The 17,836-nt window shown below is 45.0% G+C and overlaps 1 protein-coding gene across 4 annotated transcripts; it reads right to left on the reverse strand.

Annotated features, from left to right (window-relative positions):
• Positions 1–523: 523 nt before the first annotated feature.
• LOC308662379 (zinc finger protein 287-like) lies at positions 524–7,997 on the reverse strand. 4 transcript variants are annotated; one of them, XM_081318122.1, is made up of 6 exons: positions 7,516–7,997; positions 6,689–6,796; positions 5,772–5,898; positions 3,543–5,455; positions 2,453–2,621; positions 524–681 (listed from the first exon to the last, which is right to left on the reverse strand). In XM_081318122.1, exons 1-4 carry the CDS (start codon positions 7,828–7,830, stop codon positions 4,215–4,217), a joined length of 1,791 nt encoding a protein of 596 aa, XP_081174248.1. In that variant the 5' UTR covers positions 7,831–7,997; the 3' UTR covers positions 524–681; positions 2,453–2,621; positions 3,543–4,214. The 4 variants fall into 4 exon arrangements, with proteins under 4 accessions (XP_081174248.1, XP_081174246.1, XP_081174247.1 ...); XM_081318120.1 differs by having other exon boundaries at positions 1,586–2,621; XM_081318121.1 differs by lacking the exon at positions 524–681 and adding an exon at positions 707–1,814.
• Positions 7,998–17,836: the final 9,839 nt, after the last annotated feature.

A 17,836-nucleotide genomic window follows, 5' to 3' on the forward strand; every position in this document is an offset into this window, starting at 1 on the left:
AAGTGTCAACACTGATTTGATAGCCCATAATCAATTTAAATACTGGTTTATCAAGACCGTGTGACTAAATTTCAGGAAGAACCTAAACAACAAAAAGACCCTCCAGTGCCATATGGTAACTAAGTAGACTTCTCAGAGTAGCAATTTGTATATGTTTTGTGCAAGAATTATGCTTTTCTTCTTTGACTTTTGAATTTACAATTTAAAAAGATCTACCATTTAACATCCAAAGGACTTTGAAAATCATTGTTTTCAGTTTAGGTCCTCTGATAAAAGACTGCCAGGAGATTCCCAGTAAGGGGCCCCCAACGTACAGCTCCTAAGTTCCAACGTGCAGCTTTTCCACCCGCTCTTCCTTGTGCCAGCATGGACCTAACAGGGCCAGCAAGGGCAGGCTGATTTAAATACAGACGCTCACTGGCCATCGGTGCCAGGAGGAAGGCATGTAGCATCCAGGGCGAGGTGCAGCAGAAGAAGAGGATCCTCTGTCCAACTCATCTTGATAGGCCCAGAAGGACTTTGCAGGTATGAATCCTGGTGCCTGCAGCTATTTTGCAGTGAGGAGTTTCACCATGTCCCCTTTGCTGCCTGAGCCATTCTGGCCAAGCATTCCCTGTTCTTTGTAGCTCTCCTAGGTCTCCTTTGCTCCCCTTCCAGACCCCACATTTTTCCTGTCCCCATCTGAAAAACGACAAATCACCATTAGTCAATTGGAAAAGATAGTTTTACTCAGATTACAACCCATGATAAAACACCATCAAATATCTATGGAGATTCTCAGTTACCCATTCATGGTTTTCTCAAAGGTGATTTTTCAAAAGGGCAACTGGACCATGTATTTTTCCTTAAGGAAGACATTTTGCTTCTCATCCAAGAAGCTTCCTCCATCAAATATCCACCACTTCTACCTATCCTGGGTCCTTCGGAAGGGCTTGATTGGCAGATAAAAATGCCTAATTAATCTCAATGAATGACTCTGAAGGGCTTACAATTTAAATAATGTACAATTAAAACAATAAGAGCATTTTGAAAATGATAAAAAACCAATCCAAAATAAACATACAGCAGACACAATACTTAGTCCATTAACAATAAAGCCAGGAAAAAGAGGCATTGACTGCTCCTTGCAGGTTTTAAAACCCTCAGAAAAGCCAACAGTTTGGGGGCTGTTCTACTCTTCTAGAAGCTGACCAGATCTACAGCATGCCCAACTTGCTAGATCAAATTGGACAACTAGAGACTCCTGGAAAAGGCAGCCCAGCAGGTAACCTGGTCTCAGCCACGAAGGGCTTTAAAGATGACAACTAGCACCTTGAAATGTGTTTGGGAAATATTGATAACAAAGGCAGCTCATGGAGTAGCGGTGTCTTATATCCAGAACCAGTTGCTACCCATGCTACTGAATTCTGCACTAGTTTTCTCTCCTTCAGCAGAAAACTAAACTGCCAGTTGTGCATATATTGCAGGAAGAGCAATGGTGGATCCCATTTGTCTCCTAACCTAATCACAAAATGGTGGCTAGCCTGACCAAAACAGAATTTGGAGAATTCAGATAATTTTTGCTCTGGGCTGTGGGACAGTTCACCTGCTGCAGTTTCGTGATTTTCACTTCTGCAGAAAAGAAGCCATGCAATGCGATAAGCCCATAGGTTGGGATACGGGAGTTCCTGCACAGGAACCAAGCAGGCTGGAGGTGTCTGTGCTTGTGGACAAGTTTTATATCTCTGTAGATCATTCTGAGTGTATCTTTGGGAAGGGCTATTGTTGGGTACAGAAGTCACCTTGCATACAGGGCTGAGGTCAGCATTCCAGGTCTGGGAATAGATTGGAGGACACATTTGTCAGCACTTTAAGCTAGTCCAAACAAAATGCACACAAATGAATACTAGCTCTATCTCTACTGTGAGGCCATAATACAAAATCCAGCTGCTCTGAAAGCATTTGTCCCCTCCGATCCTTTTACTCTCTAGAAAACTAAGAATTTATTTATTTATTTATTTAGTTACATTTATATACCGCCCTTTCCCTGAGGACTCAGGGCGGTTTACAGGGAATTAAAAAATCCAACATACAAAAGTTAAAACCGAATTAAAAAATATTAAATTGACGCTGTACACAATTAAAACCCCAATTAAAAATTTCTCCTCAGCCTGGGCCCGAGAGCTCAAAGAGCCAGGTCTTCAGGCCCAGGCGGAATGATCGGAGGTCGGGGGCAGTTCTCAGCTCCACCGGCAGCTGGTTCCAGAGGGCAGGCGCTCCCACTGAGAAGGCCCTATCCCTGGGTGTCACCCACCGGCAATCTCTCACCGGCGGAACCCTGAGCAGACCCTTCTTCTGTCATTCTTACAATGCACCCCACTCTCCCAGTCTTCTTCTGGGGACTAACATATATTTTACATGATGGTTGTTGAGTCTGCAAATCTTCCCCATCTCCCAAGTCATTTCCACATACCATTACTCCATCCCTATCTGTCAGAATCCATTTATATCACATTTCATAAATGTATGGTTAGAATCTTGTGCTTATTCTCAGGATTCTGCCATCTCTCCGAGGGGGGGGGGAAGAGGATGGTTATTCAGATTGCAGTAGGCTGTTTTCAAAGACCAGGGAAGCTTTTGATCTGGGGGGAACAGGGGGAAAGAGAGAGATCTGGGTTGCATCTCCATTTGGAACTGAAAGGAAGAAGCAATAACAATAAACTCAAGATTTCCCTTTCCCACAAAAGGACCTGACACCTAAGTAAATGATGTGAGCCTGACCAAATGGATTGAGGGGAAGGGGCTGAAACAGGAATGCTTTATATAGTATTGAAATGTAACTCAATGTCAGATCCCGTCTTGTATTGCCACAACCGATTTCATCCTAGTAAAATTTTCCTTTTGAACAAACCTGGCTCCAAGAGTTCTTATTTCCTAAGATGTGGATTGGGGTGGGTCCTGACACTATCCATGTTCCATAGAAGTTGTTTCTCATTGATTCTTTGTAAAAATGAGAAACATAGCGTGATGATCCAGGGCACAGCAGAGAGACAACCCAGTCAGCTGGCAATTCAGCTGCAGGGTGCTGAAGGAGCTGGCATAGGCGCTAATAGTAGGACGCCTTCTCACTTCAGCACCTTCCCTTCCCGAGGTTCCAGAACTCCACTTGCTCGTTTGGCCCTGGGCTGCCGCCTCCGCGCTCACCTCTCAGGCCCAGCTAGGCTAGGAAGGCAGCCTTCTTGGATCCCCAGGGCAAAGCCCCCCCACTCCAGCAGGAAGAGTGTTGACCTGGCACCACCACCTCAGCGCCCCTCCTGTTGCCATCCAGCACAGCCGCCCAGGAGCTGCAGAGGCTGGCCTACCACGGGAAAGGAACACGCCCTGCCCACCTGGATTCTTGTTCTGTCACCACGCTCTCACTGCCATCTTGCATTTCCACCCCATGCACAGACTCTGCTGCCCCACGCTCACAGCCTAATGGTATGGCAAAAGCTAAGCCCTATCCGAAATTAAGTCCTAGTGCTTATTTCAGAGCCCAAAAGAAAGTAAGACCGGGTTCTTACTTTCAGGGAACACGGTATTGGGCTCAAGAAGAAAGGCATCAGTAAGGTCACTGATCCAATAGCAGCAATTTCTAAATTCCAGTGCTTGTCGTTTTTTTTTCTGTGTAGCTACATGGATGGTAAATAAGATTCCATACAAACGAGACTGTTGCACATTCCATGAATTAGTAAGCTCTCTGCCATGTCTGGATCCTAGGATGACAATTAAGTTGATTGCTGAGAATAAAGCTCAATCCATGGATTTCATTTATTTTTCCTCTGTGGATCATTTTATGAGAATTAAGCACACTCAGTGGTCGTTCCACTTCTTAAGTATTTCCAATTTTATCCTGTCTGGATGCCACCGTGATAACCAAAGGTGCTGCAATGATTAAAGCTATATTGGCACTTGGTGCTCAGCACTTTAGAAACAAAACGTTGCACTTGAGAAAAAAAAACATGACAGATTCCCATGGTTCACGATGATTAAGTTTTTCCTTTTCAGTAAAGCACTTTCCACATTCCATGTATTTATATGTTCTCTCTCCAATGTGCATCCTTTTATGAAGATATTCTTTTCGGGTAAAGGTCTTTCCACATTCCATGCATTCCTATGATTGCTCCCCAGTGTGAATCTTTTGGTGGCGATTAAGTATATTGTTGGTAATGAAGCTCTTTCCACATTCCATGCATTTATACAGTATGGATCCTTTGATGAAGGATAAGATTTCCTTTTCGGGTAAAGGTCTTTCCACATTCTGTGCATTTATATGGTCTCTCTCCGGTGTGCATCCCTTTATGAAGATTAAGATGTCCTTTTCGGGTAAAGGTCTTTCCACATTCCGTGCATTTATATGGTCTCTCCCCAGAGTGCATCCTTTCGTGACGACTAAGATTTCCGTTCTTGGTAAAGGTCATTCCACATTTCGTGCATTTATACGGTCTCTCCCCAGTATGGATCCTTTGATGAAGATTAAGATGTCCTTTCTGGATAAAGTTCTTTCCACATTCCATGCATTTATATGGTCTCTCCCCTGTGTGGTTTTTTTGGTGGAGATTAAGATGATCTTTCCATATAAAAGTAATTCCACATTCCATGCATTTATATGGTCTCTCCCCAGTGTGGATCCTTTCGTGACGATTGAGTGTTTTTTTACGGGTAAATGTTTTTGCACATTCCATGCATTTATATGGTCTTTCCCCAGTGTGGATCCTTTCGTGATCATTAAGTTTTTCTTTCTGGGTATAGGTCTTTCCACATTCCATGCATTTATAGGGTCGCTCCCCAGTGTGGATCCTTTGGTGGCAAATAAGATTACTGTTGTTAATGAAACTCTTTCTACACTGGGTGCATTTATATGGCCTGTCTCCAGTGTGGATCCTTCCATGAAGTTTAAGACTTTCTTTCCAGGTAAAGGTCTTTCCACATTCCATGCATTTATATGGTCTCTCCCCGGTGTGGATCTTTTCATGGACATTAAGATTACTCTTTCTAGTGAAACTTTTTCCACACTGCATACAGAGGTTCCTCTTTCTGCTCAGACTGGAATCCACGAAAGATTTTACAGAGCTATGTGGTTTGCATTTCCAATATAGTTTCTCTGGTGAAACAGGAACAAAGGAGTTATTCTCCATAGTATCTACAGGCATACATTTTTTCTTTGGTCTGGTTTCTGCCATAGTTATGTAATTCAAATTCATGTTTTCTTTTTTTGAATATTTTCTTTTTCTCATTTCTTTCTGATCTTGCTGGGATAGAAAGCCACAAACACCAAGAGAAATGGATGACCTATCCCCCCCATCTTCTGACTGTTTTCTCTTTAGCCTTTTGGTGTCTCTCTGATGCCCAAATAATAATACTTTGAATTCATTCTTCTCTATTTGAAGTAGATTTAACCTCGCCTGCTTGGCATTCTCATTCACAGGAGCATCATCTGGATGGGGAGAAAAAAAACAATATTCTGATTAGAATTTAGAAGACTGAGAGAGGTATCTCTCCCCCCCCCACCCTCAAAACATGACAAACGGGTAGAATCTACTTTTCCAGCCAGGATGTGATATCTGTAAATTGTTATCTAGGAGTCTCTTGATTGTATAGAAACAATTTTTTCAGCTACGAAACAGGGTAAGGCTTTGGTGTTGATCAGTCAATCTATTCAGTCACTTCCACGGAGTATATAGGAGATTTCTCAATTCTATGGTGAATATTTCTGCCATGGCATTTTAGAGAGATGAACATCCTGGCCTTACCCAGAGCAGCCATATTCCTAGAAACCTCCTGCATCACTTCTCTGCACAAGGCCTTCTGGCCAGAATCTAGCAGCCTCCACTCCTCATCTGTGAAGTCCATAGTCACCTCCATAAAGGAATCAGAGCTCTAAAAAGAGAAAAAAGCAGACAATCCCAGGAAACAGTTGAAAGCTCTCTCTCTTACTGCACACAACAGAAAACACACATGTGCAAGAGACCAAATGGACATTTTCTTTCAGGACAGATTCATGTCATCCTGTCCATAGTCCGTGGGGCTAGCAAACTGCAGCTGCACAAACCACAGCTTCCAGATTGTAGGATGCAACACAGCCAACACTGTGGAGCTTCTCACTGGCCTGGAGTAACTCAGTAAGTAGGTTTATGGCAGAAAATCCCTTAGACTTATCTGCCTCACTGACTAAATTCCTGAGAAAACAGGACAGAGCCACTAGGAACTTCTTTCCTAACTATTTTAAATTTTGAGTAACGTCCCTGAAATCTCTTGAACAACAGTTTTATTGACACAGCCACTTAGTGTTGACTTACTGGCTCATCCTTAATGTGCTATACTTTTCTTGGTATACTTACAGACACATGACAAGGAAGACGGGTGGGATAAATATTTAATAAAATAAACACTTCTCAGGTGTGTTTAATCTGTTGTTTCAATTCATAGATTTCATCTCTGTTTTAAGTACTCTTAATACCATTAAGAAATATTAAACTCTTTCTACAATTAAATTACATTTCTAACACAAAGTTCCCTGCCTGTTAATTGTCTCCTGTTTGCATCTCCTGAAAGCCAAATGTGGGTGGACACCATGTTCAAATGCACATACTCAGCTTTTGGTATTAAACGCAGCTCATGATTTGATCAAGATGGAATGCTACTGTTCTGAGAAGAAACCTGCACTTACCTGGCAACGTGGCCAGAGTTGGGTCTTCCTGAAAAACAGCTCCTGAATAGAGCTGAATTGATCTCCTCTGCGCTGGAGCTCTGCTGAAATCTCCTCTGTGAACGGCTCCTACATCAGAAGAACAAGCTACTTCATGATCCACTTTCAGAGGACCATATCCATGTTATTTGCATTCCTTACCTTTTCCTTCCCTACCTGTTCTTCCCCAACCCAATTCAGAGACACTTCAGGGACTCTGCATGTGACTTATACATCTGAGTAAATGATGAACAGGGCTGTGTTTTTATGTACATGAAATGTAAGGGTGTGTTTATTAGTTTGTTTCTCTTACTATTGTGGTATTATACGACATATTAAATGTGGGTTTTCTATCAGAGGCCATTCACGTAATCCAGCTGCTTCCCCTTATCTAGATTCAGGTAATAGCAGATCCAGTGCTTTTTTTGTAAAAGAAAAAGGTGCCAGAACTCACACGTCATACAACCCGCCTTGCCTACCCTACAAGGTTCCATCCAAAAAAGGTGCCAGAACTCCGTTCTGAGTGTTCTATGAGAAAAAAAGCCCTGAGCAGATCACAAAGTAAATACTGGTTATTATGAAATATGTGGATAATATCACAAAGGACACAGAGCTGTATGGAAGAGAAATGTTAAATTAGGAAACAGAAACATTTACCTCAGGAATAAAAAATTATTCAAATGTGAGTAATTCCAGAAAAGGCTGCAGTCATATTTTAGTCCTATTGCAGATATAGCTAGATCGCTAATCTTTTCTTTCCCCCCATCCCCATGGAGCTCCCAGGATGAAGCCCCCCCCCGCCTCCTCACCTGCCCCTTTCCCGGCTCTTCCCGCTGGGCTTGGCTGAGGAGGAAGCCTTCGGCCAGGGCCACCGCCTGCGAACAGCTCTCGGCTCCGCACTCCCTCACCCAGCTCGCCATCTCCGCGGGCAGCAGGGCCAGCAGCTGCTCCAGCACCACCAGGTCCAGCATCTCCCCTTTGCTGCTCCTCTCCGGCCGCAGCCACTGGCGGCACAGGCGGTGCAGGCGGCTGCAAAGCTCCCGGGGCGTCTCGGCCTCCTGGCGGCAGCCGTCGAGACCGCGGAAGCGCCTGCGATGGATCTCTGGGCTGAGGGCGGCCTCCATCGGGTCTCCTGCTCGAGGGCAGCCAAAAGAAGCCCGAGGCAGTCCCAAATGTCCCCCAGCACCTCCGAAACCCCTTCTCCGGTGTGCAGGAGGGCAGAAACGGGTCTCGGCTCACTCGGATCTTCTTCGCCTGAGAACTGTAAATCCTTCCCGCCAATTTCCTGCGCGATTCTGGGCTCACGGGGGTCAAGGAGCCAGAACGATAGATATGTGCTTCCTAGACAGGATCTGGTAGGAAGAGAATGAAAGGGGATCTTCCTTTTCCGCCCACCCGTAATATCTACTCCGCTGCTCTTTTTCGGAGGGAAGCGGGGTTCGCTGAAAGGTGGGGCTCTCCTTGGCCTCTGGGTCCAGCGCAGGACGAACGGATCCGGGGTTGAACGTCGGAAGGTGCCTGGTAGCCCCTTTTCCCACTGACCCCTTTCCTTGCAAAACGAGAGCTTCGTGAGTGCAGCCGCCTCCGTCAGATGCAGAGACTGACGCGGGATGGAAATCGGGGAGGGCGACGAGAGGGGAAGGCAGGTTGGATCCGCGGCTGCGAACGAGGGGAAGCCTCGCCCTGGAGGTTGTCAGGATGGCTGGAGCGGAGAGCTTCCTCTCCTCTATGCTCCCTTCCTGGAGGCGAGACTTGCTCTCTAGGCGTAAAGCGTTTCTCCCGCTGGTTCGTTTGCTGGGTTGCTAAAGCAGAAGTGAGCCTAGAAGACCGAGGGTTTCAGTTTAACCAAGCTGGCACCAATCCCCTCTTTTTCATGTCTCTGTAAATCGTGAGAGAGCAGATTATCTTGGAAAAAATCTTACCTATGTTAGTCAATACTGATTTCATGGCTTGTAATCAATTTATCAAGAATCTGTGTAACTAAGATCAGGAACAAAAAAAACCCCTCCAATACCATATGATAATTAGACTTCTCACAGTACCAATTAAAGTATATTTTCTACAGGAATTCTACTTTATCCGTCATGTATTGAATTTATAGTATAAAAATATCTACCATTATTAAACATCCAAAGCTCTTTGAAAATCAAATCATTCTATTCACTTTAAGTCCTCTGCTAAATGAGAAGAAGTGAACTCAGAATAAAAGGTAGTAAAATAGGTTAATTACCACCACCACCACCCCGTCCCCCAAATTTAAATGTTTGTTGTAGGAGGCTTGTCTTTCTGGTCAAGCATTACATGTAGTTTGTAAATAGAAAACAAGAACCCCTTACTTCCAATCCCAACTCACTTCTGGCTGTTCCTATGGGCTTTGGGTGAAGAATTGCTGGGAAGAGGGAAGCCCCCCTGCTAAATTATATATTTTTAATCTGATTATCCTCCTGTCATGAATGTTTGCTTTTGTTATTTCAGAGGTATTGTAATTTTGTTGCTATATGTATTTGTATTTTTTTATTGCTTTCAACTGTAAGCTACCCAGAGTCTCCTGGTAGTCAGACAGGTGGCAAATAAATTTAATTCATAATAATAGTAATAATAGTTTCCATCAACTTATTGGAGAGTGGCTTGTGAGAATTCTTTATGTATTGTAATTGACTTCCTCATTGACTTTCAGGGAAGCCTGCAGAGAAATTGTAAATATTGATCACGTGATTGTAAGGCATTTGGCAACATGCGGAAAAATACTAGAGATACCTAAAAGATATCAAAACTGTGATTTGATATTCTATTGTAAAATATGGCTTTCTGGCGTGTTTGTACTCAGTACATCGAAAAATCTTGAGGGGAAAAAGGACTTTCCATCTGTTTAGTTTCTAACATTAAACACGTTTTCAAATATATAAGCTAAGCTCTCTTTGGTCCACCTAAACATATACATCTTTAGAATTTTTCTCTTGTAATCTTTTGTCTATTCTTTGCACTGATTTACAGTCTAAATATCCATGCTTTCTTCTTGCCAAAAATATTTGTCTAGGAAAATAAAAATAACTTCCTAATTCCCTGTTTGGTTAACAGGTTCTGTTCATGAAAAAGAGCATTTATTTCTGCTTATTAAGTACAAAGTTGATGCTACCAAATTTCCAGAATATCACAGAAATCAGATGCTCCATTTGAGATATGAATGCATGTTTGACTGTGTTTTTCTGCCTGTGCATCTTTGGGAAGATTGGGCGATTATTGGCTACTGAAATTGGCTTAGGTAAAGGATTGGAATTTGCATTCCTAGTCTGGGAATCCTGACTGGAGGAAGCATTTGACAGCCTTTTGAGCTAAATCCAGACAAGCACTAGAATGAATACTAGCGCCATCTCTACTGTGAGGCCACAATACAAAATCCTGAAACTGCAAGTATTCCTCCCCTCCTCTCCTTTTACTTTGAAAAATTAGGAAGTTTCTTCTACAATTCTTCCAATGGCCCATCACCCTCACAATCTCCTTGTGGGGACTAAGTTAACTTTTACATTATGGTTGTCCACCCCAAAGCTTATCCAACGTCTTCCAAAGTCATTCTCATTCTCCCATTATCCCATCCCTATCCATGTTCTCCAGAAGTCTTTTCTCGTTTGTTTGTAAAGAAAAACAAAGGCACATAAGAGTTTCTAATAAGGTTTGCTATTTTGTCAGTGAGAATGAATAGTTTGAATAATATCATCTGAGTCAATTAATTCCTGCATCAGAAGAAAGAAAGAGAAGAAAGAAAGAGAAGGAATTCTAGCCACTTCCTCAAAAGCTGGAGCTTCTTAATCCCTGAGGAGGCTGGGAGGTTGAAATAGTCTTGAGTTTCTTTTTTCCCAATGAATGATCTCTGAGTGGAAACAAACATTTGCCTAAAGAATAAATAAATCATCCTATAACTAAGGTCACTGATCTGCCCTCAGCAAATTTGATATTCAATTGCTTATAGCTTTTCGCCTGTGTGACCACTTGGATTGTAGATAATATTCTAGTTCAAACCAGATATTTTTTCCACTTTCTATGCATTAATAAACTTTCTGTCATGTCTAGATCCTTGGATAATGAATGACTGTTGTGAATAAAGGTCAATGCATTGATTCATTTTTCCCCTCTATCGTTTTATGAGAAGCCCATTATTCTCAGTGAAGCGTGTTCTTTATTTCATTCATTTATATTTTTCCGCTGTGTTGCTCCCTCTATGACAAGTAGAGGTGCTCTAATCAATAAAGGTTTTTTTTCCACACTCAATACATTTCTGGGTTGGTTTCCCTGTGGATTCTTTGGTGGACACTAATGCCTCTCTTGTCAAAAGACTCTTTCTACCCTCTGTGAATTTATATGTTCTTTATGAGAACTGTGTTTTTTAAGTAAAGATCCTTCCATACTCTGCCCATTAATGTATCTCTCCCCAGTGTGGATTCTTTCATGACAATTAAGATGAGCTTTACGAGTAAAGCTCTTTCCACACACTGTGTGTTTGTATGTTTTCGTGTGGATACTGTGGTGATCAGTAATAGCGCTTTTTGAAAAAAAAGCTCTTTCCACACTTCAGGCTTTTGTACAGTTTCTCCTGTGTGGATACTTCAGTGGCTAATAAGATTACTTGTTACTGAACCTATTTCCACATTCCAGGCATATATACAGTTTATCCTCTGTGTAAATTCTTTCATGAGAATTTTTCTTCTTTACGAATAAAACTCTTTCCAGATTCTGCGCATTTATAATGTCCACAGAGCGGATCGCTTAGTGGAGTTTTAAGATTAGTCATCTTACTGAAACTCTTTCCATTCTGTATGCTTCACCAGCCGCAGGCCCAGGGTAGGGGCGGGGGCGTGGCGGTTATTATTAGGGAGAGTCTTTGTCCGTGAGTGGCCACTGTCCCTCAGATAGGCGGGTGTGAGTCTCTCCTTTTGAAGTGGGGTCCTGTTGATTACGTACCTGTCTCCCAGCTGCGTGTCATTGGTCCTGCCCAAGCTTCTCGACGTCTTGCCAGAGTTGGTGATTGAGTTCCCCAGGCTTATAGTTCTGGGGGATTTCAATCTGCCATCCGTGAGGCATCTGAGTTGGCCCGGGAGTTCATGGCTTCCATGACGGCCATGGACCTGACTTAAATAATTCAGGACCCGACCCATAATGGAGGGCACACACTCGACCTGGTTTTTATCTCTGGGCAGTGGATTAATGATCTGGGTAGGGGGGATTTAATCATCCAACCCGTCATGGTCCGATCATTTTCTTCTCTGGCTAGACTTTCAGTACGCCACCCCCCGCCGCTGGGAGGCGGAACCGACCAGGTGGTTCCGCCCCAGGCGCCTGATGGACCCTGAAAGGTTCCAGATGGAGCTTGGGACATTTCCTGCTTCCCTTGCCCATGACTCTGCCGAGGCCCTAGTAGAAAACTGGGAGAAGGTGGCTGCTGGGGCCTTGGATCGAGTTGTGCCTTTGCAGCCTCTGACCCGGCGCAGACCCTGGGTGGCCCCCTGGTTTACTGAGGAGCTCCGGGAGATGAAGCGCCAGAAAAGACGCCTAGAGAGCTGTTGGAGGTCCAGCGGATCCGAATCTGATTGAACACAGCTAAGAACTTATCTTGTCTTACCTAGTGGTGATAGAAGCGGCAAAGTGTGTTTACTTTTCCACTGTCATTGCGTCTGCAGATAACCGCCCAGCCGCCCTGTTTAGAGTGACCCGCTCCCTGTTTAATCAGGGACCGAGGGATGACCCCTTGCAGGGTAGGGCTGAGGAATTTGTACAGTATCTGCAGGATAAAATCGCTCAGATCCGGACTAGCTTGGACTTCGACTGCGTGGAATCCGGTGGAGTGGAGAGGGCAGGTCTTGATCATACCATTTGACCCTGTGACTCTGGATGATGTGGACAGGATCATGCGTAGACTGAGCACTACAACTTGTTTACTGGACCCATGTCCCTCCTGGCTGGTTTTGGCCACCTGGGAGGTGACAGGGTGCTGGCTCCAGGAAGTTGTTAATGCTTCTTTGATGGTGTCTTCCCCTCCGCCTTAAAAGAGGCAGTGGTGAGGCACCTCCTCAAGAAGCCTGCTCTGGACCCGGCCTCGTTGAATAACTACCGTCCTGTCTCCAACCTTGGCTTTGTAGCAAAGGTTGTTGATAGTGTTATGGTGAGTCAGCTCCCGCAATTCCTGGATGAAGCGGACTATCTGGACCCGTACCAGTCTGGTTTCAGACCCAGCTCCAGCACGGAAACGGCATTGGTCGCACTGGTGGATGATCTCTGGCGGACCCAGGACAGGGGCTGTTCCTCTGTCCTGGTCCTACTTGACCTCTCTAGCTTTTGATACCATCGACCATGGTATCCTGTGACGGCTCGAGGGGTTGGGAGTGGGAGGCACTGTTTTACAGTGGTTCTCCTCTTACCTTTCGGGCCGCTCGCAGTTTGTATTGGCAGAGGGACACAGATCTACCCCGAGGCCCCTCACTTGTGGGGTGCCTCAGGGGTCGGTTCTCTCCCCCCTCCTGTTTAACATCTATATGAAGCCGCTGGGTGAGATCATCCGTGGCTTTGGGGTGAGGTATCACCAATATGCGGATGATACCCAGTTGTTCATCTCCACCCCAAACCAACCCAGTGATGCCCTTGATGTGATGTCCCGGTGCCTGGAGGCGGTACGGGTCTGGATGGGAAGGAACAGGCTCAGGCTCAACCCCTCCAAGACTGAGTGGCTGTGGATATCGGCATCTCGTATTGTCCAACAAGTTCCATCTCTTTTGATGGGGGGCAGGTATTGCCCCCCTCAGAAAGGGCTCACAACTTGGGTTTCCTCCTGGATTCACGGTTTAATTTGGAAGATCATGTAATGGCCATGACCAGGGGGGCCTTCGTGCACCAGGTTTGCCTGGTGCACCAGTTGCACCCCTTTTTGGACCAAGATGCCCTATGCACGGTTACCCATGCCCTCGTCACACACCTGGATTACTGCAATGCTCTTTACCTGGGGCTGCCCTTGAAGAGCACCCGGAGGCTTCAACTGGTGCAAAATGTGGCTGCACGGGTGCTTATGGGAGTATCTCAGTACTCCCATGTTACACCACTCCTGCGCGAGCTGCATTGGCTTCCGGTTACCCTCTGAGTGTGATTCAAGGTGCTGGTAATAACATTTAAAGCCCTGCATGGCTTAGGCCCGGGGTACTTGCGAGACCACCTGCTGCCATTGTCAACCTCCCATTGCCCGGTTCGCTCCCACAGTTGGCCTCCTCAGGGTTCCGTCGGCCAGGCAATACCGGCTGGCGACCCCCAGGGAGAGAGCCTTCTCTGTGGGCGTGCTGACCCTCTGGAATGAGTTGCCTCCGGAGCTGCGGACAGCCCCTGACCTTCGGTCCTTCCGCCGTGACCTGAAGACCTGGTTGTTCCAACAATCGGGCCTGGACTGACTACGATTTTTAATTAGGCTTTTACTGGGTTAAATTGTTTTGTAATTTTGTATTTATTGTTTAATTCTCTTTTTAAATTTTTTACTGTTTTTTAATTTTTATTGTTGTGAGCCGCCCTGAGTCCTCAGAGAGAAGGGCGGCATATACATTTAATAAAATGATAAATGATGCAGTTTCCTCTTTATGCTCAAACTGGAATCCCCCACCAGATTTTACAGAGATATGTAGTGTGATAAGCCTATTGGCTGGGAGACTGGAGCTCCCTGCACATGGTCTTGCATGGGATGGAAGGCCCTCCTCTCCTGTAACTGTCACGTTAAAGGGGAGGGCAGTGTAAAACCTAAGAGTGCCAAAGACACATGGGGATGGTTCCGCTACTTCTGCAGGTGGGGATGTACATGCGTGCACGAGCACTAGCCTGCCACTTCTGCACCAAGTTCCAAAAGGTTCATGAACTAGTAGAGGGCAGTCCGTGGATTGGGGACCCATGATTTAGAGTATTTATCAGATTCTCTGGTCTGCCCTTGGGAAAGCACAGACAGCAAGATCCACTCCGTCAAGTGAGTTGTGGAATCAGCCATTTTCCGCAGTGCTGAAAAATGCCACCTGATTCTTATTCCACCTGGCTCTTGCCACTGAAGTTGAAGAGAAATGAGAGTGACATGCAGGAACTGCTGACTGAAAATGACAACTATGCTGGCAAAGAACCAATGCATGGGCAGGTCTGAGAAGTCAAAACCCTAGCTCTCATGCCTCACCAAGGAGTCCAAACAATGGACACGTGCTTCCTAGAGGGGCCTGGTGAGAAGAGACCTTCCGTTTCTGCAAAAGTAGAGCTGCTGCTGAAAGACGCCTGGCTGGAGCGGTGATACATTTAAAACATGGGGAAGGAGCAATATTCTTGGTGCTGCCCTTCTTAATCGGGTCCCTGACTCTCCTCTGCCTTGCAGGAAATTCAGGAAGGCTGAGGTCAAAGCTAGGGATTTTTCTTTGTCTCCAAGTACAGCTTTGGATGGGTCCTAAATATCAGAAAACATCTGGTAGTGTGCCTTTTCCAACTGTTTCCTTAAAAGCCAAGAGCCTTGTGAGTGTAGCTCCCTTCCAACTCTTTTTCTCCTCTTAAAATGTTTTCCCAAGAGATTACTGGCCAGATGGAAACAGCAGAAGTGAGGCTGACTGAGGATCTCGGCTTGGCAGCTAGCACCAATCCCTTTTTTCCCCATGACTCTATTTAAATGTACATCTTTGGAAAAACAAGGTGGACGACAGATTATCTTGGAGAAAATCTTTCTTATGTGGTCGCTAAGAGTCAACACTAACTCTCATTTGCTTCTCATTCAAGAAGGTTCCTCAGTCAAACATCCACCACATCTATCTATCCCAGGTCCATGGGAAGGGCTTGATTGGCGGATAAATATGCCAAATTAATTAATCTCAATGAATGACTCTGAGTGGCTTACAATTAAAATAACGTACAATTAAAACAATAAAATATTTTGAAAATAATAAAAAACCAATCCAAAATAAACATACAGCAGTCATGATACTTAGTCCGGTAACAATAAAGCCAGGAAAAAGAGGCATTGACTTCCCCTTGCTCGGGAAGGTTTTTAAAGCCCTCAGAAAAGCCAATAGTTTGAGGGCAGTTCTACTCTCCTAGAGGGAAGGATATTCCATAAGGCAGGGGCTACAGCAAAAAAAAGGCCATTCCTACTCCCCACCAAGCTGACATTCTTTGGCTGAGCAGATCTACAGCATGCCCAACTTGCTAGATCAAATTGACAACTAGAGACTCCTAGAAAAGGCAGCCCAACAGGTAACCCGGTCTCAGCCAGGAAGGGCTTTAAAGATGACAACTAGCACCTTGAAATGTGTTTGGGAAATACTGATAACAAGGGCAGCTCACGTTGTAGTAGTGTCTTATGTGCCTTATATCCAGAACCAGTTGCCACCCATGCTGCTGAATTCTGCTCTACCTTTCTTTCCCTCAACACAAGAGCAAGGCAGTTCCTAACAGCAGAAAACTGAGCTGCCACTAGTGCATCTATTCCAGGAAGAACAATGGTGGAGCCGATTTGTTCCCTACTCTAATCACAACAGGGTGGCCAGCCTAAGCAAAGAAGAATTTGGAGAATTCAGATAATTCCTGCTCTGGGCTTTGGGACAGGTCACCTGCTGTAGTTTGGTGATTTTCGCTTCTGTAGAAAAGAAGCCATGCAATGCAATAAGCCCATAGGTTGGGATACGGGAGTTCCCTGCACAGGCTGGAAAACCCTCCTCTCCTGCCACTGTCACCTTGGGGAGGAGGCCACCAGTTTCTGATAGTGTTAGCTGTCTCGGGACGGAGGCCCTTCAACATGCCATGAGACAGTCATGAGAGATGGGTACCTTCATGGTCAAAGTGGCCCCTTAGTGGAACCATTGCCTGAATTCTCCTCTCAATCCACCTGCTGTTACTTAGAAAGTTAGATGTGGGATATTGATGTTGTTTGCTTCACTTCAGCTGGGAGCCTGTCAGATCTCACAAGTGATTTGGAGTATTTATAAGAGTTTCTGGGCTACCCTTGGGGACGCTCAGGCAGCGAGATCCATTCCGTCAAAAGTCACCTGTGGAATGAGCCATTCTCCACAGTGCTGAAATCTTTAGTTATTGGCTGTTTCCTCTCTTCCATTCTTGTATTTGCTGCCCTGCTGTTTCTGTCCGGCTTCATTTCTGAAATTCCTACTGCCCCCCCCCTGCAACCTTCCATCCCATGCAAGACCGTATGCAAGGAACTCCAGTCTCCCAGCCAATAGGTTTATCGCACTACATATCTCTGTAAAATCTGGTGGGGGATTCTAGTTTGAGCAGAAAGAGGAAACTGCATACAGAACGGAAAGTTTCAGTAAGAATGGTATATTTGCCTACAAAATACCTAAAACACCGCACTGAGTCCTTCGGGAGAAGGGCGGTATACAGATTAAATTAAATAAATAAATAAATAAATAAATAAATAAATAAATAAATAAAATCCCTACAGCCCCCTCTGCTTCCTCTATCCACTACAATGTAACAATTTGCTTCCTACATTATCTCTCTCTCTCCCTAAACTGTCAGCTAGAACAAGGGAGAGAATAAGGAATGTAACCTCAGTGCTTGGTTTATTTCTACGCTCTCAGAGAAAGGTGTGAAGAGCCACCGACCATAGCTGCACGAACTGGAGACGGGCCAATGTTATCTCCCATTTTCTCACGATGGACCTAACACCTGGGGATTGAACATCCCACACCGACCGGGGGGACTATGGGGTAGGGTCTTGCTTGGGGATACCTTAACCTATCGTTCTGCACGGGAAATCTCAGATCCTGTCTATTATGCCTGCTATCAACTACTTTTAATAAAAGTTCCTGTTGGAAGAAACCATTCCAAGAGTTCAGCTTTCTTAAAATGTGGGATTGAAGTGGGTCCTGACAAGGGTAGAGAATGAATTGTGGCCACTTCCCCAATCTCTGGTTTTTACACCCCTCAGGGAGGTTGGAGATTTCATGAATTATCTCACAGCGGGAACAGAAGTACCGTGTTTCCCCAAAAGTAAGCCTTCTCTCCAAAGTAAGCCCCAGCTAATTTTCAGGGGTAGGCCTAATATAAGCCCTCACTCCAAAAGTAAGCCCTACTTAGGAGCCTGCACACACTGCCCGATTCCGTCTGGTTTCACCAGACACAAGG

Source organism: Vipera berus (assembly GCF_964194415.1).
Source record: "Vipera berus genome assembly, chromosome: 2".
In the NCBI taxonomy this organism is placed as follows: Eukaryota; Metazoa; Chordata; class Lepidosauria; order Squamata; family Viperidae; genus Vipera; species Vipera berus.

Excerpts from the sequence above, each read along its gene's own strand:
- LOC308662379 (XM_081318122.1), bottom strand. The coding sequence starts at position 7,830 with ATGGAGGCCGCCCTCAGCCCAGAGATCCATCGCAGGCGCTTCCGCGGT. Across the intron at positions 6,797-7,515 it reads AAGAGCCGGGAAAGGGGCAG|GAGCCGTTCACAGAGGAGAT; the intron begins GTGAGGAGGCGG and ends CTTCTGATGTAG. Across the intron at positions 5,899-6,688 it reads AACTCTGGCCACGTTGCCAG|AGCTCTGATTCCTTTATGGA; the intron begins GTAAGTGCAGGT and ends TTCTCTTTTTAG.